Here is a 16,571-nt window from a genome sequence, read left to right as displayed (position 1 = left end):
GTGGGAGGGAGGAAAGAAAAAGAAGAGGGAGGAAAGAAAGAATTTCCAGGCAAGACTTGAGTAACTTTACCCAAAATTATTCCCAAAGAACCCAATGGAGCTCTAATTTAAAGAAGTTAACTTATTAGTAGCTATTTTTATTAGTTTCTTATTTATCCTTCCACTATTTCTTTATTCAAATAGAAGCATTTTGAATATTTATTCAGATTTCCTCCTTTATTCATTTCTTTTCTTTCTTCTCTCTTTTTCTTTTCTTTTTTTCTTTTCTTCTTTCTTTTTTTTTTTTTTACTAAAATGGCTCTTGGAGATCCTTAAGTATCATGCAAAGAGATCTTCCTCATTCTTTAGAGCAGCGAGCATTCTGTTGTGTGTATGTACTATAGTTTATTTAACCAGTCTCCTGTTGATGGACACTTGGGTTGTTTCCAGTCTTTTGCATATTGATGCAAGTGTTCCTGTAGGATAGAGTCACAGAAATGGGGTTGTGAGTTTAGAGGGTAGATGCATTTGCAATTTTGGTAGATGTTGCTGGATACTACTCTGTGGAAATTGTATCATTTTCCTTTTCCATCAGCAATGTATGAGAAAGCTAGTTTCCTAATACAGAAATGAGTATCTCAGTGTAGTTTTAGTTTTCAATCATCTGTTTGTAGTGAGATTGAACATTTTTCAGTTGTTTAAAAGTTACTTGTATTTCTTTTATAAAATTAGCTTTGCTGAAATATTTAATACAATATAAACATACATATTTTAAGAGTTGAGTTCAATGAGCTTTGACAAATGTTTACATCTGTATAACCACAACCACTGCAATCAAGAAAGAAAACATATTTATTAACCTGAACATTTCCCTTCCTTTTTGCTATCAGTCCTCCCACTCCATCACTTTCTATTGCCATACTATTTCTAGAATTTCAAATAAATAGGGTCATTTAGTATATACTCTTTTGTGTTTGGCTTGTTTCACTTATAACGCTTTTGAGATTTATCCATGTTGTTGCCTGTATCAGTAGCTCATTTTTATATTGCTGAGTAACATTCCTGTGTATATGGATATACCACAAATTATTTATTAACTGACTAGTTAGTAGACAATCAGGTTGTTTACAGGTTTTGACTATTATGAATACAGCTGCTACTAGTATTCACGTACCAGTCTTTGGGTTTTTTTTTTTTTCTTTGGTTTTTATTTCCCTCTTGGATAAATACCTAGCATTGGAATTACTGAGTTGTCGAGTGGGTGCACGTTTAATTTTATGAGAAACTGCCAGACTGTTTTCTACTTTGTAGATGTTATGAATAATGCTGCTATGAACATTCATGTAGAAATTTTTGTGTGAACATGTTTTCAGTTTTCTTGGCTATGTACATAGGAGTGGAATTGCTAGGTCATATTTTAATTCTGTGTTTAACATTTTGTAGGACTACAAGACTATTTTCTTCTTCTTTTTTTTTTTTTCAGGGGGAAGTAATTAGATATATTTACTTACTTGGTTTTTCGGTGGAGGTACTGGGGATTGAACCCAGGACCTCATGCATGCTAAGCATGTGCTCTACCACTTGAGCTATACCCTCCCCCTACTACCAGACTATTTTCCAAAGCAGCTACACCATTTAAAATTCCCATCAGCAATGTATGAGAGTTCCAATTTCTCCACATCTTTACCAATATTTGTTATATTTTGTGTTTTTTAATATAGCCATCCTCGTGGGTATGGAGTAGTATCTCGGTATAGTTTTGCATTGCATTTCCCGAATAAGTAATGATATTGAGCATCTTTTCATATGGTTACTGGGCATTTCTAGAGCTTGTCATTACTTGCACAGATCCATGTTTCCATCTGGTCCCATACTTCTTCAGCCTGAAGAACCTGATTAACATTTCATCTAGTGCAGATCTACTACTGATAAACTCTCTGGTTTTGTTTGTCTGCAAAAGTGTTTTACTTAATTTTTTTTCAAATTTTTTTTCTTTACTGTGGTATGATATACACAACAGAAAATTTACCATGTTAACTGTTTTTAAGTGTATGTGATAATAAGCTCATTCATATTGTTGTGCAACCATTACCACCATCCACCTCTAGAACTCTCTGCATCTTGCAAAACTGAAACTCTATACCAGCTAAACAATAAGTCCTCATTCTGCCCTTCCCTCCCAGCCCTGGCAACCACCTTTCTAGCTCTATGATTTTGACTACTCTAGGTTCCTCATGTAAGTGGAATTGTACACTATTTGTCTTTTTGGGGCTTGCTTATTTCAGTTAGCATAATGTCTTCAGATTACATCTATATTGTAGCATATATCAGAATTTCCTTCCTCTTTAAGACAGGATAATATTCCATTGTGTGTATATGTCACATTTTATTTATCTATTCATTTACCATTGGACACTTGGGTTGCTTTCACATTTCAGCTATTGTGAACAATGCTACTATGAACATGAGTATACAAATATCTGTTCAGGTCTCTGCTTTCAGTTCTTTTGGGTACATACCTAGATGTGGAATTGCTGGGTCATATGATAATTCTGTTTAATTTTGTAAAGAATCACCACACCATTTTCCACAATGACTCTACCATCTTACATCCCCACCAACAGGGCACAAATGTTCCAGTTTCTCCACGTTATCATCAACACTTTTTACTGTCTTTTTTTTGATGGTAGCTATCCTAATGGGTGTGAGGTGGTATCTCATTGTGGTCTTGGTTTGTACTGCCCTAATAATTAGTGATGTTGAGCATCTTTTCATGCGCTCGTTGAGCACTCATATATCTTCTTTGGAGAAATATGTATTCATGTCCTTTGCCCATTTTAAAATTAGATTGTGTTTTTACATTGATGAGTTTTAAGAATTCTTTCTATGTTCTACTTATATTAATCCCTTATCAGACATATAACTTATAAGTATTTTTCCCATTCTGTAATTTGTCTTTCACTCTGTTAATGCTTTCCTTTGATGCACAAAAAATTTAGTTTTCATGAAGCCCAGTTTGTCTATTTTTTCTTTCATTGCCTGTGCCTTTGATGTCATATCTAAGAAATCACTGTCAAATCCAATGTTACGAAGCCTTTCCCCTATGTTTTCTTCTATTAGTTTTATAGTTTTTGGTCTTACATTTAAGTTGTTGATCCATTTTGAGTTAATTTTTATATATGCTGTTAGATAAGGGTTCAACTTCATTCTTTTGCATATGAATGTTATCCCAGCATCATTGTTGAAAAAAACAGCCCTTTTCTCATTGAATGGTCTTGGCACACTTATCAAAAATCATTTGATCATATAACAAAGGTTTATTTCTGGGCTCTGTATTCTATTCCTTTGGTTTATATGTCTGTCTTTATGCCAATAACACACTCTTTTGACTGCTATAGCTTTATAGTAGATTTTAAAATCAGGAGATGGGACTCCATCAGCTTTGTTCTTCTTTTTCAATATAGTTTTGGCTATTTGGCATCCCTTGAGATTACATATGAATTGTAGGATAGAGTTTTTTTTATTTATGCAAAAAAAGTCATTGGGATTTTAATAGAGATCACATTGAATCTGTAGAGCATCACTTTGGGTAGTATCGACATCTTAACAATATTAAGTCGTCACTTTGGGTAGTGACATCTTAACAATATTAAGTACATCCATGAACGTGGGATATATTTTTATTTGTGTGTCTTCTTTAATTTCTTTCAACAGTGTTTTGTAGTTTTCATTGTATAAGTCTTTGGCCTCTTTTGTAAGTTAATTCCTAAGTATTTTATTCTTTTTGTTGCTACTCTAAATGGAACTGTTTTTGTAATTTCCTTTTCCGATCGTTCATTGTTAGTGCCACATTGTTAGAAGTGTCACTGATTTTTCTGTGTTGACTTTGTATCATCTGTAAACAGATAATTTTACTCTTTTCTTTCTGATTTGGATGCCTTTTTTTCATTTCTTGCTTAATTGTTCTGGCTAGTTCCACTAGTATGTTGAATAGAAATGGTGAAAGTAGACATCCTTGCTTTGTTCCTGATCTTAGAGGAAAAGACTTGAGTCTTTGACCATTGAGTATGACATTCATTAACGGCTTTTCATATATCTTTTATTATGTTGAAGTACTTTTCTTCTATTCCTAGTTTCTTGGGTGTTTTGTAATCATGAAAGCGTGTTGAATTTTGTCAAATGCTTTTGCAGCATCAATTGAAATGATCATTATTTTTCTTTATTCTCTTAATGTGTTGTATTACATCAGTTAATTTTCCTATGTTGAACCATCTTTGCATTTCCAGGAATAAAATCTAACTTGGTCATGTGTAATTCTTCTAATGTGGTGTTGAGTTTGTTTTGCTAGTATTTTGTTGAGGATTTTTGCATCAGCTTTCATAAAGGATATTGGTCTGTAGTTTTTTGTTTTTTGTTTTTCTTATAGTGTCTTTGTCTGCCTTGGATCAGGATAATGCTGCCCTCACATTATGAGTTATGAAGTGTTTTTTTCCCTTTCAAATTTTGGGGAAACTTTGAGAAGAAGTGGTGTTCATTCTTCTTTAAATAATTAATAGAATTCACCAGTGAAGCCATCAGATCCAGGGATTTTCTTTGTACAGGAGATTTTTGATTATGTATTCAATCTCCTTGCTAGTCATAGGTCTATTCAGATTTTCTATCTCTTCATGATTCAGTCCTTGTTGGTTTTGTGTTACTAGGAATTTGTCCATGGCATGTAGGTTATACAGTTTGTTGGTGTACAATCGTTCAGAGTACTCTATTATAATCCTTTTTTATTTATATAGAATTATTAGTAATATCCCCACTTTCAACTCTTATTTAGCGATTTGAATCTTCTCTCTTTTTTCTTAGTTATTCTAGCTAATGGTTTTTCAATTGTGTTGATGTTTTAAAAGAATGTACTTTTGGTTTCACTGATTTTCTAGGTTTTTCAGTTCTCTATTTTGTTTATCTCTGCTCTAACCTTTATTATTTCTATTTTCTACCTTTGGATTTAGTTTGTTGTTCTTTTTCCAGTTTTTTAAATTGTAAAGTTAGGTTGTTGATATGAGATTTTTTTTGTTCTTTAATGTAAACATCTATAGCTAAAAAATTCCCCCTTAGTACTGCTTTCTTTGCATTCCAAAAATTTTGGTATGTTGTGCTTTCATTTTCATTCATCTCTAAGTATTTCCTAATTTCTTTTATGATTTCTTCTTTGATCCATTGGTTTATTAAGTGCATGTTGTTTAAATTTCCACAATATGTGAATTTTTCAGTTTTTCTTCTGTTATTAATTTCTAACTCCACCTTATTGCAGTTGAAGAAGACACTTGTATGACACCTTTCCTTTTAAAAAATACATTAAGACTTAGTTCTTGGCCTAAGATATGGTCTATCCTGGAGAAGGTCCTGTGTGCACTTAAGAATGAGTATTCTATTGTTGTTGAGTAGACCTATATATGTCTGTTAGATCTTATTGGACTATTGTGTTTTTTAACTCCTGTTTCCTTACTTATCTTATATCTGGTTGTTCTATCCATTATTGAGAGCAGGGTATGGAAGTCTCCAACTCTTATTGTAGAAGTGTCTATTTCTTCTTTTTAATTCTCCCAGTGTTTGCATTTTGGTTGGTTATTAGGTACATAAATGTTTATTATTTTTGTATCTTGTTGCTGTGTTGAACCATTTATTAATATATAATGTCCTTCTTTGTCACTTGTAAACTTTTTTGATTTAATGTCTGTTTCTCCTGATACTAGTTTAGCCACCCCTGCTCTCTTTTGGTTACTATTTACATGAAAAGTTTTTTCATCCTTTTACTTATTTCAGCCTCTTTTTCTCTTTGGATCTAAAGTGAATCTCTTGCAGACAGTATGTAATTGAATCATGTTTTATTTTTATTCATTCTGCCAATCTCTGTTTTTCTGGAGAGATTAATCCTTTTATATTGAAGTAAAACTTACTTCTGTTCTTTTGCCATTTGTTTCTGTGTGGCTTATAACTTTTTGTACCCCAGTTCCTGCATTAACTGACTTACCTGACTGTGCCTGGGAGAGAGGGCGGGACAAGCACATAGGGGGATGGCAGTAACACTTGTCATGTGGTACCTGGGAGCCACAATTTGGCTCAGAGTATTAGATGGCCCCCACCTTTCAGATAGTAGAATATTGAGAGTGGAAAATTCTGAGCTGTTACACTGTTCTCCAGGGTTGTTGGCGGCTGCCCCGTACCTGAGGTGATTCCCTAGAAGTCCACTAGTCCTCCTCTTTGCTTACTGCTGGCTGACAGGTGAGGTGGGCTCCCTTTAGCTACCCAGAGGTCTCTATGTCCCCTTGCTCATTTCTCGCATCGTTGTGGCCCCTTTCCTGTGTTTTTCTGCTTTAAACTTTGATCATCTGTCTCATGAAGTACATAAATCGCCTAAATGCATGACTATATTTAGTATGTCACAAACCTCTATGGGAAATTTCAAATATATATTCTTTTGAAAAGCTATCTCGTAAAGGTTATAGCATTAAAATACATAACATTCTTGTACTGAGAAAATACAAAGGAAATGAAGGGAGTTTTCATTTTTTAAAGTTGAAACATTTCCTGCACTTGGCAGTTGAGCATCCCAGGGGGTATAAGGGTGAGACTAAGTAGACTCTTGCCTTGAGCGTTGAATGCATCAGCCTATGTGTGGATGTGCAGAAACGTTCACAGGGCAGTGGCAGCTGATGAAGAGGGAGAGCCTACTCGGGGAAAAAGAAATCCTTCCCTGTATCCTTGTGTACTGCTGCTAAGAAGTTGACATGATTCTTAAGCAGGTCTTTTATCCATTCCACTGGACAAGAGGATGTGTAAAAGTGACACTTGGGTTTTAGTATCTGTTTTTCCAGTACCATTTCCCATTCTTTCCGATCATTTTAGGATTGCTATTTCTGTTTTATTGGAATTAAACATGAGAAAGGTAAATTATTGATAACTAATTTTTCTAAACTAATGAATTGATTTTTTAAATCTGTAGGTTAAATTAATACACCTGGCAGTAAGTTATGAACCTAGAAATATAAGCAAAGCTTCAGAATACTTTCCCCCAAATTTAATTAGCTAGAAATCTTTGATGAATCAACCTTTCCTTTTTCTAGCCTAAGTAAATGAATGATTTAAACTAAATTAAACGAATTAAACTAAAAACTTAATTGAATTTTCTGTTGAAACCTAATTCTGAATAAAAATAATAAGTAATATCAATGTTGGCATCTTCTGTTTCCAAATTACATCTTAATACTCATAAACCTTCTTTGCATTTAATTTTGTTACTGGGCCAATCAACAATAAAAAGTTACTTTTGAAAATTTAAAAAAATAATAATAAGGAAAATTATCAGCTTGATTAATTCAGGGCTATAAAGATTCTGTAGTATGTTTTTCTAATAGTACTTGTTCCCTTTGGTACAGTTGCCAAACAGAGCAGAGGCTCAAATATATGTAATAAAACAACTCTCCAAAGGATCCAAGACCAGATAAAAGGTGAAACTTGTTGGTAGGGGAGGTTTCAGGGGTATAGCCTCTGGGAAAGACATCTAAGAAATGTAGCTTTTCTTTTCAGTATTTAAAATAATAATAACACACACATATATATATATATGCGTATTTTAACTGATGATTTATCTGGATTAAGATTTCCCTCTTAGAGCATGAATTATCAGTAATATAGGAAGACAGAAGAGAAACCAGTATGAAAGGTCAAGAGACAGTGAAAGTACAAGATTTGAATGAGGTAAGAAATAAAAGGATCACTTTCAGTTACATTTTCTAACATGACGGAGGCAGACTCCATAAGAATGCTTAAGGATTACTGAAAATGGGCAAAAGGAGAAAACACACTCCCAGGGATGGTAAGTCTACATCCTATTATCAGTGGTTACAGAAAGTGTTCCAGGATTAGTCATTCAAGAAGGAGCCCATTAAAAATGTATTTAGAATAAGCCAGTATGTTGAAATTTTAAGGGTGATTTAAAGGTATTGTCCAACTAAAGAACAAATGTCAAAATTCAGAACAATCCAATAATCATATAAACTGCCCTTTACAGATACTTTCTATAATCAAGGTGCCCATATATGCCTAGGCATCACTATCCCTATTTTTCAGATAAGGAAACTGAGGCTAAGAAATGTTAGGTAACTGGCTCAGGGTCCCACTGTTCGTACATAGTAGGACAGGGCTGGTAGAACTCTTCCAACATTTCATTCTGTGGGTCTCAAGTTAGAGAGCATAGACACATCAAGTTCATGCTGCTCCCTGAATGGCAGATACATATATGCATTTAGTTCACTTGACAGGTTTGCTCTGCCAATGGAGGAAAGATCTGCAGCTTTATGGCAGTATTAAGGAAATTGATTTGATTCTCACTCTTTGTTCACAAGGCTGCATTTTGACCTCAAATTAATTTCCTAATAGGTTTTTGTACACAAGAGAAAATACGCTTTGGCAAGTCTGAATAAAGTAGATGTTAAAAGTAAGGGATAGACAGTTTAATTGGCGAATTCTACCAAACATTCCATGAAGAATTAATACCAATATTTCTCAAATTGTTCCAAAAAATGGAAGAGGAAGGAACACCTTCAAATTCATTTTATTAGGCCAGCATTACTCTGTTACCAGAACCAGACAAGGTACCACAAGAAAAAAAAATTACAGGCCAATTTCCCTGATGAATGTAGATACAAAAATCCTCAACAAAATATTAACATACTGAATTCAACAGTACATTATAAGGATCATATACCATGATCAAGTAGGATTTATTCCAGTTATGCAAGGATGGTTCAACATCTGTAAATCAGTGTGACACATTATATTAACAAAATGAAAGATAAAAATTATGATGTCTCTATAGATGCAGAAAAAGCTTTGGACAGAATTCAACGTCCATTTATGATTAAACAAAAACCCTCAACAAGGTGAGTACAGAGGGAATGTACCTCAACATAGTAAAGGCCATATGTGACAAGCCTACAGCTAACATACTCAACATTGAAAAGCTGAAAGCTTTTCCTCTAAGATCAGGAACAAGACAAGGATGCCCACTCTTGCCACTTCTATTCAGCATAGTATTGGAAGTCCTAGCCAGAGCAGTTAGGCAAGAAAAAGAAATGAAAGGCATCCAAATTAGAAAGGAAGAAGTAAAACTCACTATTTGCAAATGACATGTTATTATATATACAAAACCCTAAAGACTACACCAAAAAAACTATTAGAACTAGTAAATAAATAATGCATACAAAATCAATATACTAAAATTTGTTGCATAATAAACTATCAGAAAGAGAAATTACAAAAATAATCCCATTTACAGTTGCATCTAAAAGAATAAAGTACTTAGGAATAAATTTAACCAAGGAGCTGTAAGACCTGTACACTGAAAACTGTAATGAAAGAATTTGATGAAGGAAAGAAATTGAAGAAGACACAAATGATAAGATACTCCATGCTCATGGATTGGAAAAATTAATATTGTTAAAATGTCTATACTATCCAAAGCAATCTACAGTTTAGTATAATCTCTATCATAATTCCAATGAAATTTTTCACAGAAATAGAACAGACAACCCTAAAATTTGTATGGAACCACAAAAGACCCCTAATAGCCAAAGCAATCTTGAGAAAGAACAACAAAGCTGGTGCACTCTTTGATTTCAAGCTATATTAAAAAACATAGTAATCAAAACATGTTTTTATATACTACCTATTGTAAATAACACTGCAATAAACATGGGGGAGGTGCAAGTATGGTATGGCATAAAAACAGACACATAGATCAACAGAACAGAATATAGAGCCCAAAAATAAATCCACACAAAAATGGTCAATTAATTTACAACAAAGGAGCCAAGAATATACAGTGGGGAAAAGACAGTCTCTTCAATAAACAGTGTTGGGAAAACTGGATAGCTACATGCAAAAAAATGAAACTGGACCCCTATCTTACACCTTACCAAAAAATCAACTCAAAATGGATTAAAGACTTGAATGTAAGTTCTGAAGCAATAAAACTCCAGAAGAAAACAGGTGGTAAGCTCCTTGACGTCAGTCTTGGTGATGATTTTTCGGATCTGACACCAAAAATAAACAAGTGGGACTGCATCAAACTAAGAAGCACTGGACAGCAAAGGAAACCGTCAACAAAATGAAAAGGCAGTCTATCAAATGGGAGAAAATATTTGCAAATCATAATCTGATAAGGGGTTAATATCCAAAATATATGAAGAGCTCATACAACTCAGTAGCAAAAAAACAATTTGATTAAAAAATGGGACAAGAATCTAAATAGACATTTTCCAAAGAAGACATACAGTTGGCTAACAGGCACATGAAAAGATGCTCAACATCACTAATCAAGGAAATGCAAATCAAAACCACAATGAGGTATCACCTCACATCTGTTAGAATGGCTATCATCAAAAAGACAAGAAATAACAGCTGCTGGCGAAGATGTAGACAAAAGGAAACTCATGTGCACTGTTGGTGGAGATGTAAATTAGTGCAGCCACTATGGGAAACAGTATGGAGATTCTTCAGCAAATTAAAAATAGAATCACCATATAAAGCCAGCAATTCCACTTCTGAGTATTTATCTGAAGAAAATGAGAACACTAATTCAAAAAGATATATGCACCTCCCCCATGTTTATTGCAGTGTTATTTACAATAGGTAGTTTATGAAAACATTGTAAGTGTCCATTAATGGATGAATGGATAAAGAAAATGTGGTATAGATACACAATAGAGTATTATTCAGCCATAAAAAATAATGAAATCTTGTCATTTGCAACAACATGGATGGACTTTGAGGGCATTATGCTAAGTAAAATAAGTCAGACAGAAAGAAATACATACTGTATGATCTCACTTGCATGTGAAATCTAAAAAAATAATAGTAACAAAAAACTGAGCTCATGGAGATAGAGAACAGTTTGGTGGTTGCCTGAAGCAGGGAATTAGGCAGTGGGCAAAATGAGTGAAGGAAGTCAAAAGGTACAGATTTCCAGTTATAAAATGTATGTGTCATGGGGATGTAATGTATAGCATGATGTCATAATAATACTTTATTGGAAGTAGCTAGGAGAGTGGATCTTGAAGGTTCTCATCACATGGAGAAAAAATGTAACTATGTGTAATGATGGATGTTAACTAGACAGTTGTGGTGATCAGGTTGCAATATGCAAATATTGAATCATGTTGTACCTCTGAAACTAATATAATCTGCTATGTCAATTACACCTCAATTTTTAAAAATAAAATAAAAATGAAAGCAAGGTCTTCTAAGTTAGGTTTATTTTGAAACCTAGTGCTGACTGTGTGACCTTAGGCAAATTACCTGATCTGTCTGAGCCTCACCTATGTTCTCTGTAAAAAGAATATAATAATAGTTCTAATCTCGTAGAGATTCTGGGGAAACAGAATGAGATAATGTAGCAAAGTATTTACTATAATGTCTGACATATGGTAAGCACCAAATAAATAGTAGCTGCTCTCATTATTTTTGCAAGGATTATTATTATCATCAATTAATTGGGGAAGATAATAATACCTTATATTTAGTAGGTGCTTAAAATTTACAAAATACTTTCAAAATCACATTTGACTCCTACTCTGATGGCTATAATGTTTGCAGGGCAAGTATTAGCTCCATTTACACTCGAGAAAACTGCCTCGGGGGAAAAACCTATCTTATGAGCTATGGTACTATGAAGTAGTTTCCCCTGGTTTGTCTCTCCCCTAGGTAACTTTATAATTGAGTTAGGCAGAAAAGTAGTACCAGAATTTATAGGAAACATGATTATTGTATATAGAATTAATTAGGTAAAATACTTTTTGCAGATATTGAAAATGAGCCAAGAAAAAATTGAAATATTTGAAAGTGAGTTATCAGAAGAGAGAGAGAAAAAAAAGCAATTGACATCTGATCTTAATACCGTACAGAAAGCTTTGAAAGTTGAAAGTGAGGTATTTTGCCATTTAGGATGCTGTTTTCCTCTTTTTTGCATTTATAATTTAGGGATTTCATGTTATCATTTATTTTGATTTTAAAATAAATTGTAGCTACAGAATATGTATTTCTATTAGTATTAATGGGGTGACTATTGTTTCCCCAAGCTGAGTTCCAACACTAGCCAAAAACAGTCCTTTAAGGAACAGAGGTTTGATTATTGTGGTGGTCATAGAGTCCTGGACTTGTGTCTCTTTTTAACTGCTGGCCCTACCATCTTGGAAAGGTCTGTCAGGAGACATACCAGCCTATATTTGGACAAGAGACCTAGAAGTGAGTTCATGGAAGTCTAGATCACTAATACAGAGACAATTAGTTTGCAGGGTGGGTGAAAGCCAATGCAATACCCTAAGTCCCATCCCAATGGCCAATGGAATTTTCTATGTAATGAGGTTAGGAAATTGATACCACCTGCCCTCTTGTTATGGTTCTGGGTGGCCACTCCCTGCCTTCTCTCCTTTTTGTGCAATGCCTCCCTCATCAAAATTCTCCTTCTCCTCTGAGGTCAAGCCTTTGGGAATATACAAGTAGCTCCTCTCCTAAAGTAAACTTTATATCACCTGTTCCCTTCAACGTAGCCTGACTCTCAGGCCCCAGACATCCACCAGTCAAACACTGCATATTCCATGTCTTCAATGCAGAAACTTGATAAAACAAAACAAAACAAAACAAAAACCCTACATCTCACTAAAGGGTTTTTGTCCACGGATATAGAAAAAAAAAATCAGAGGATTAGAGGAAACCCTATTTGATTAAGTCATTGAATATACATTATTAAGTAAAACAGCATGATTTGTAGTGAAGAACACAGTGTTTGAAGTCAGTCAGACAGTTTGAATCTCAGCTTTACCACTTCCTGGCTTTGTGCATTTAGGCAGGTCACTTAAGTTCTCTGAGCCTCAGTTTCAAAAACCCTACCTCATGGAGTTGTCACAAGATTAAAGGTAAACCACATAGCTCATGTCCTATAAAAGGTAACTTTAAAAAGATATATTTTTAAAAGGTAATATAACTAATGCAGGAATTGCTGAAGAATTTACCTCCATACACGCTTTGCATAAACTAAGTTATGACTAGAAACCCAGTCTTTGAACCTATAAATGATAGAAACTGAGAATGCTTAGTTTAATTAATTGATTCAAAAAATCTTTGCTTTAACTACTAACTCTGTCTGCCAGGTTGAAATATTTAAAGCAAAAAATTTGTCAGAATCATTTGAAAGATTCTTTTTAGAAATATACCTTTTCTGTGGAAAGTCTTCTTTTATTTTACTAAACATTGCCATTTCTTAATCAGGAATTGCAGAAATCAAAGTCAGAACTTACATGCCTTTATAACGAAATTCGAGGTCTTCCAGGGACAACAAAAGACAGAGACCATTTTTTAATAGCATATGACCTGCTACAAAGAGAGAATTCTGAATTAGAAACAAAGGTGAGACTGGATTATTAAGTATTTAAATTTTCAATGTGTGACATATCTTCTATGAGGAAAGATGAAAGGGAACTAATTTCAGTAAGAGATGACTTGGAAGTTGGAGTTTCTTTCATTATTATAGAATAAATTGCTATGTAGTGTGGATTATAAGTCAAGCTGTATTTCAGGATAAATATTCAGACTTCAGCCAGTGTTTCACTCTAAGGATTAATCTATGATTCTTTTGACTTTAAATAAGCTTCCCAATAGCTTAGTTTTTAGAGCATACATTAGAATGTAAAAAGGTGAACTTAAAAATAGAATTAACATATGCTCTGACAATTCCACTTCTGGGTATATATGTGAAAGAACTGAAAGCAGGGACTTAAACCAGTATTTTTACACACATATTCATAGCAGCATTATTTACGGTAGCCAAAATGTGGGAGCAGCCCAAGAGTCCATCAGTGAATGAACAATTAAGCAAAATGTGTATATATACAATGGAATATTATTCAGCCTTAAAAAATGAGGGAAATTCTGTAATATGCTACAACATGGATGAGCCTTAAGAACATTATGCTAAGTGAAATAAACCAGTCACAAAAAGAAAACTACTGTTTAATTCCACTTATATGAGATACTTAGAATAGTCAAAATCATAAAGAGAGAAAATAGAATGGTGGGTACCAGGGGCTGGGGGCAGGAAAGAACAGAGAGTTGTTGTTTAATAGGTGTAGAGTTTGTTTTACAAGGTGAAGAGAATTGTGGGGATGGATAGTGGTGATGGTTGCATAACAATATAGATATATTTAATTCCACTGATCTGTATACTTAAAAATGATTAAGATGGTAAATTTTATGTTTTGTGTATTTTACCACAATAAAAATGTAAAAACAAATGAACAGAGGTTTATTTAAATATCTTTACCTTTAAAACTTTGAATCACAGCATCTTTCTCAGCTATACTGAAAATTAGGTTCATACTTAGAATGTCTTGACCCCAGTTCATTCCCCAAGTATAAAAATGGTGCTCCCAGACCAGGGTTAGTCCAACACTAAATGGAGAGGTTGCCAGTAGTGTCATTTCTACAGTCCTACCTGTTAGATTATTACCAACTCCCGGTTGAAAATTCCCTTCCTCAGTCACTCTCTTGTTGTTGATTAATATGGTAGGAAGGAGTAAAGGCTTGAACACAATAGTTAACAATGTGTTGAGTTATATTTTAGTACCACATGTGAAGTGGAGGACTAAATCAAGGCCTAATTTATCCTGTATGAAGTTGTTACCTGAAATCAGGGAGTAAGTTGCTGAGGGATTGGGACATAGATCAAGTAGTTTGTAACCTCGGGAGGGAAAGGTCCAGCAAACAGGGTTTACTGCCCGGGAGGGTAGATAAGTAGGACACAACCTACATTGAAGCTTTGTTCGTGGGACCTTGTTGCTAAGATGAGTTTTCATCACAATGTACAACTGAAGGATCTTGTCTTTGGAAATATCAGAAAACTTAACATAGAGAATGAAATGAAGTGAGAAGAATGTAACATAAAACCAGGGACCCAGATCACTGTCCTGGTAATCTCGCCTTCCCTCTTTATCTTTTAAAAAACTTTTTATTTTGAAATGATTTCAGATTTAGAGAAAAATTATGAAATAGTATAAAGACTTCCCATACACGTTTATCCCTCCAAATGTAACATGGTACCACATTTACTTTATCATTTTCTCTCTCTTTCTCGCTTCTCACACACACACACACACACACACACACACACACACTTTTTCCTTAAATCCTTGGGAGAGTAAGTTGGAGACATAATACTGCTTTAGCTCTAAATATTTCCATGTATGTTTGAGAAAAACAGTGATATCTGTTTATCACAGTACAAGTCTCAAAATCCAGAAATTAACATTAATATAGTACTATTACCTAATCTACCACTAGTACTCAGATTTCACCAGTTGTCCCACTCTATAGCAAAAGAAGGACAATTTTTTTTCTAGTTCAAGTTCCAATCCAGGACTATATATTGCATTTAATTGTCACATCTCTGTAGCTGCTTGGATCTGCAGCAGTTCCTCATTGTCTTTGTTGTTCATGACTTTGCTATTTTTAAAGAGTACAGATCATTTATTTTGAAGAATGTTCCTCAATTTGGATTTTTTTTTCATGTTTCTTCACAATATAAGTCAGGTTACATAATTTTGGCAGGAATACTACAGAAGTGATGTTGTATTCCTCTCAGTGCATCGAATCAAAAGCCACAGGATATCTTTTGTTCTATTTACTTTGGGTAAGGTACTATCAGCCAGATTTCTCTGCTGTAAAGTTATTACTGTTCCCTTTGCAATTAATAAATGTCTTGTAGGCTGTTACTTTGAGACTATTTGTATTCTGTTTCCTGTCAAACTTTTACTCATTAAAAGTTCCTGTTTCTCTTTAGAACACAGAGTGCTTTAGACCTAAAAGCAGTCTTGCTAAGAGTAGCCTTAAAAAAATGTGTCTTATGTATTTACTAAAGCCCCTGTTTTATAGGCTGTCATTTTATTTGGGCCACAGAATTTTAGAGCTGAAAGTGGTGTGCTCATGTAGGCCTGATTCCTCAGTTTACAGATAGGAACACCAGACTCAGGGATATCAAACAACTGCCAAGTTACCTGGTGATTCTCTGCCTAAGCTCTGTCCTCCTACTCTAGGGCCTGGAGTGGCGAGTGGAACAATCAGCTGAATACGGTACTTAAACAGGGCTGATTATGAGATTGAGCTAAGTCATGAGGATAAAATTTTGGCAGGGAGGAGCCTGTGGAACAGAGTTAGTCCTGTTCCACAACGTCAGGGCCACGAAGGGACCTATAGATTTAACTTTCCTCATGATAAAGAGCAAAGCTGCCCACTTAAGACATTCACCGACTTTGCGTGTGGGAATTCAGAACACCTGGAAAGCACTTAGTGGTAACGTCGCCTTCCACTTCAGAGACCTGCAGCAGCTCTCAGTTTGCTGTACCGTCGAGTCTAAATTCCGTTTGACTTGACTTCTAAAGAAACTGACGTTTACCATCCATAATGTTTAATTTTTTTACAGTGACTATAAAAATCAATGAGTAGCATTTTAGAATCTGTTTTCCTGCTTACAAAAATAATGCAAGCTCGTT

General features: G+C 34.4%; 1 protein-coding gene across 2 annotated transcripts in view; it reads left to right on the top strand.

Moving 5' to 3' along the window:
- CCDC30 (coiled-coil domain containing 30) overlaps positions 1-16,571 on the top strand; it is a 104,659-nt gene that overhangs the window by 36,977 nt on the left and 51,111 nt on the right. For both annotated transcript variants that reach the window (XR_012511329.1, XM_074376688.1), the window contains exon 9: positions 13,297-13,434. Coding sequence is in view for 1 of the 2 variants with exons in the window: in XM_074376688.1 (XP_074232789.1) it covers positions 13,297-13,434 (138 nt within the window). In the remaining variant the exon portion in view is untranslated. The remainder of the gene's footprint in view (positions 1-13,296; positions 13,435-16,571) is intronic.

Source organism: Camelus bactrianus, chromosome 13 (assembly GCF_048773025.1).
Source record: "Camelus bactrianus isolate YW-2024 breed Bactrian camel chromosome 13, ASM4877302v1, whole genome shotgun sequence".
NCBI classification, from domain to species: domain Eukaryota; kingdom Metazoa; phylum Chordata; class Mammalia; order Artiodactyla; family Camelidae; genus Camelus; species Camelus bactrianus.
The sequence above is the reverse complement of the archived record's forward strand: the minus strand, read 5'-3'. Positions and strand labels throughout refer to the sequence as shown.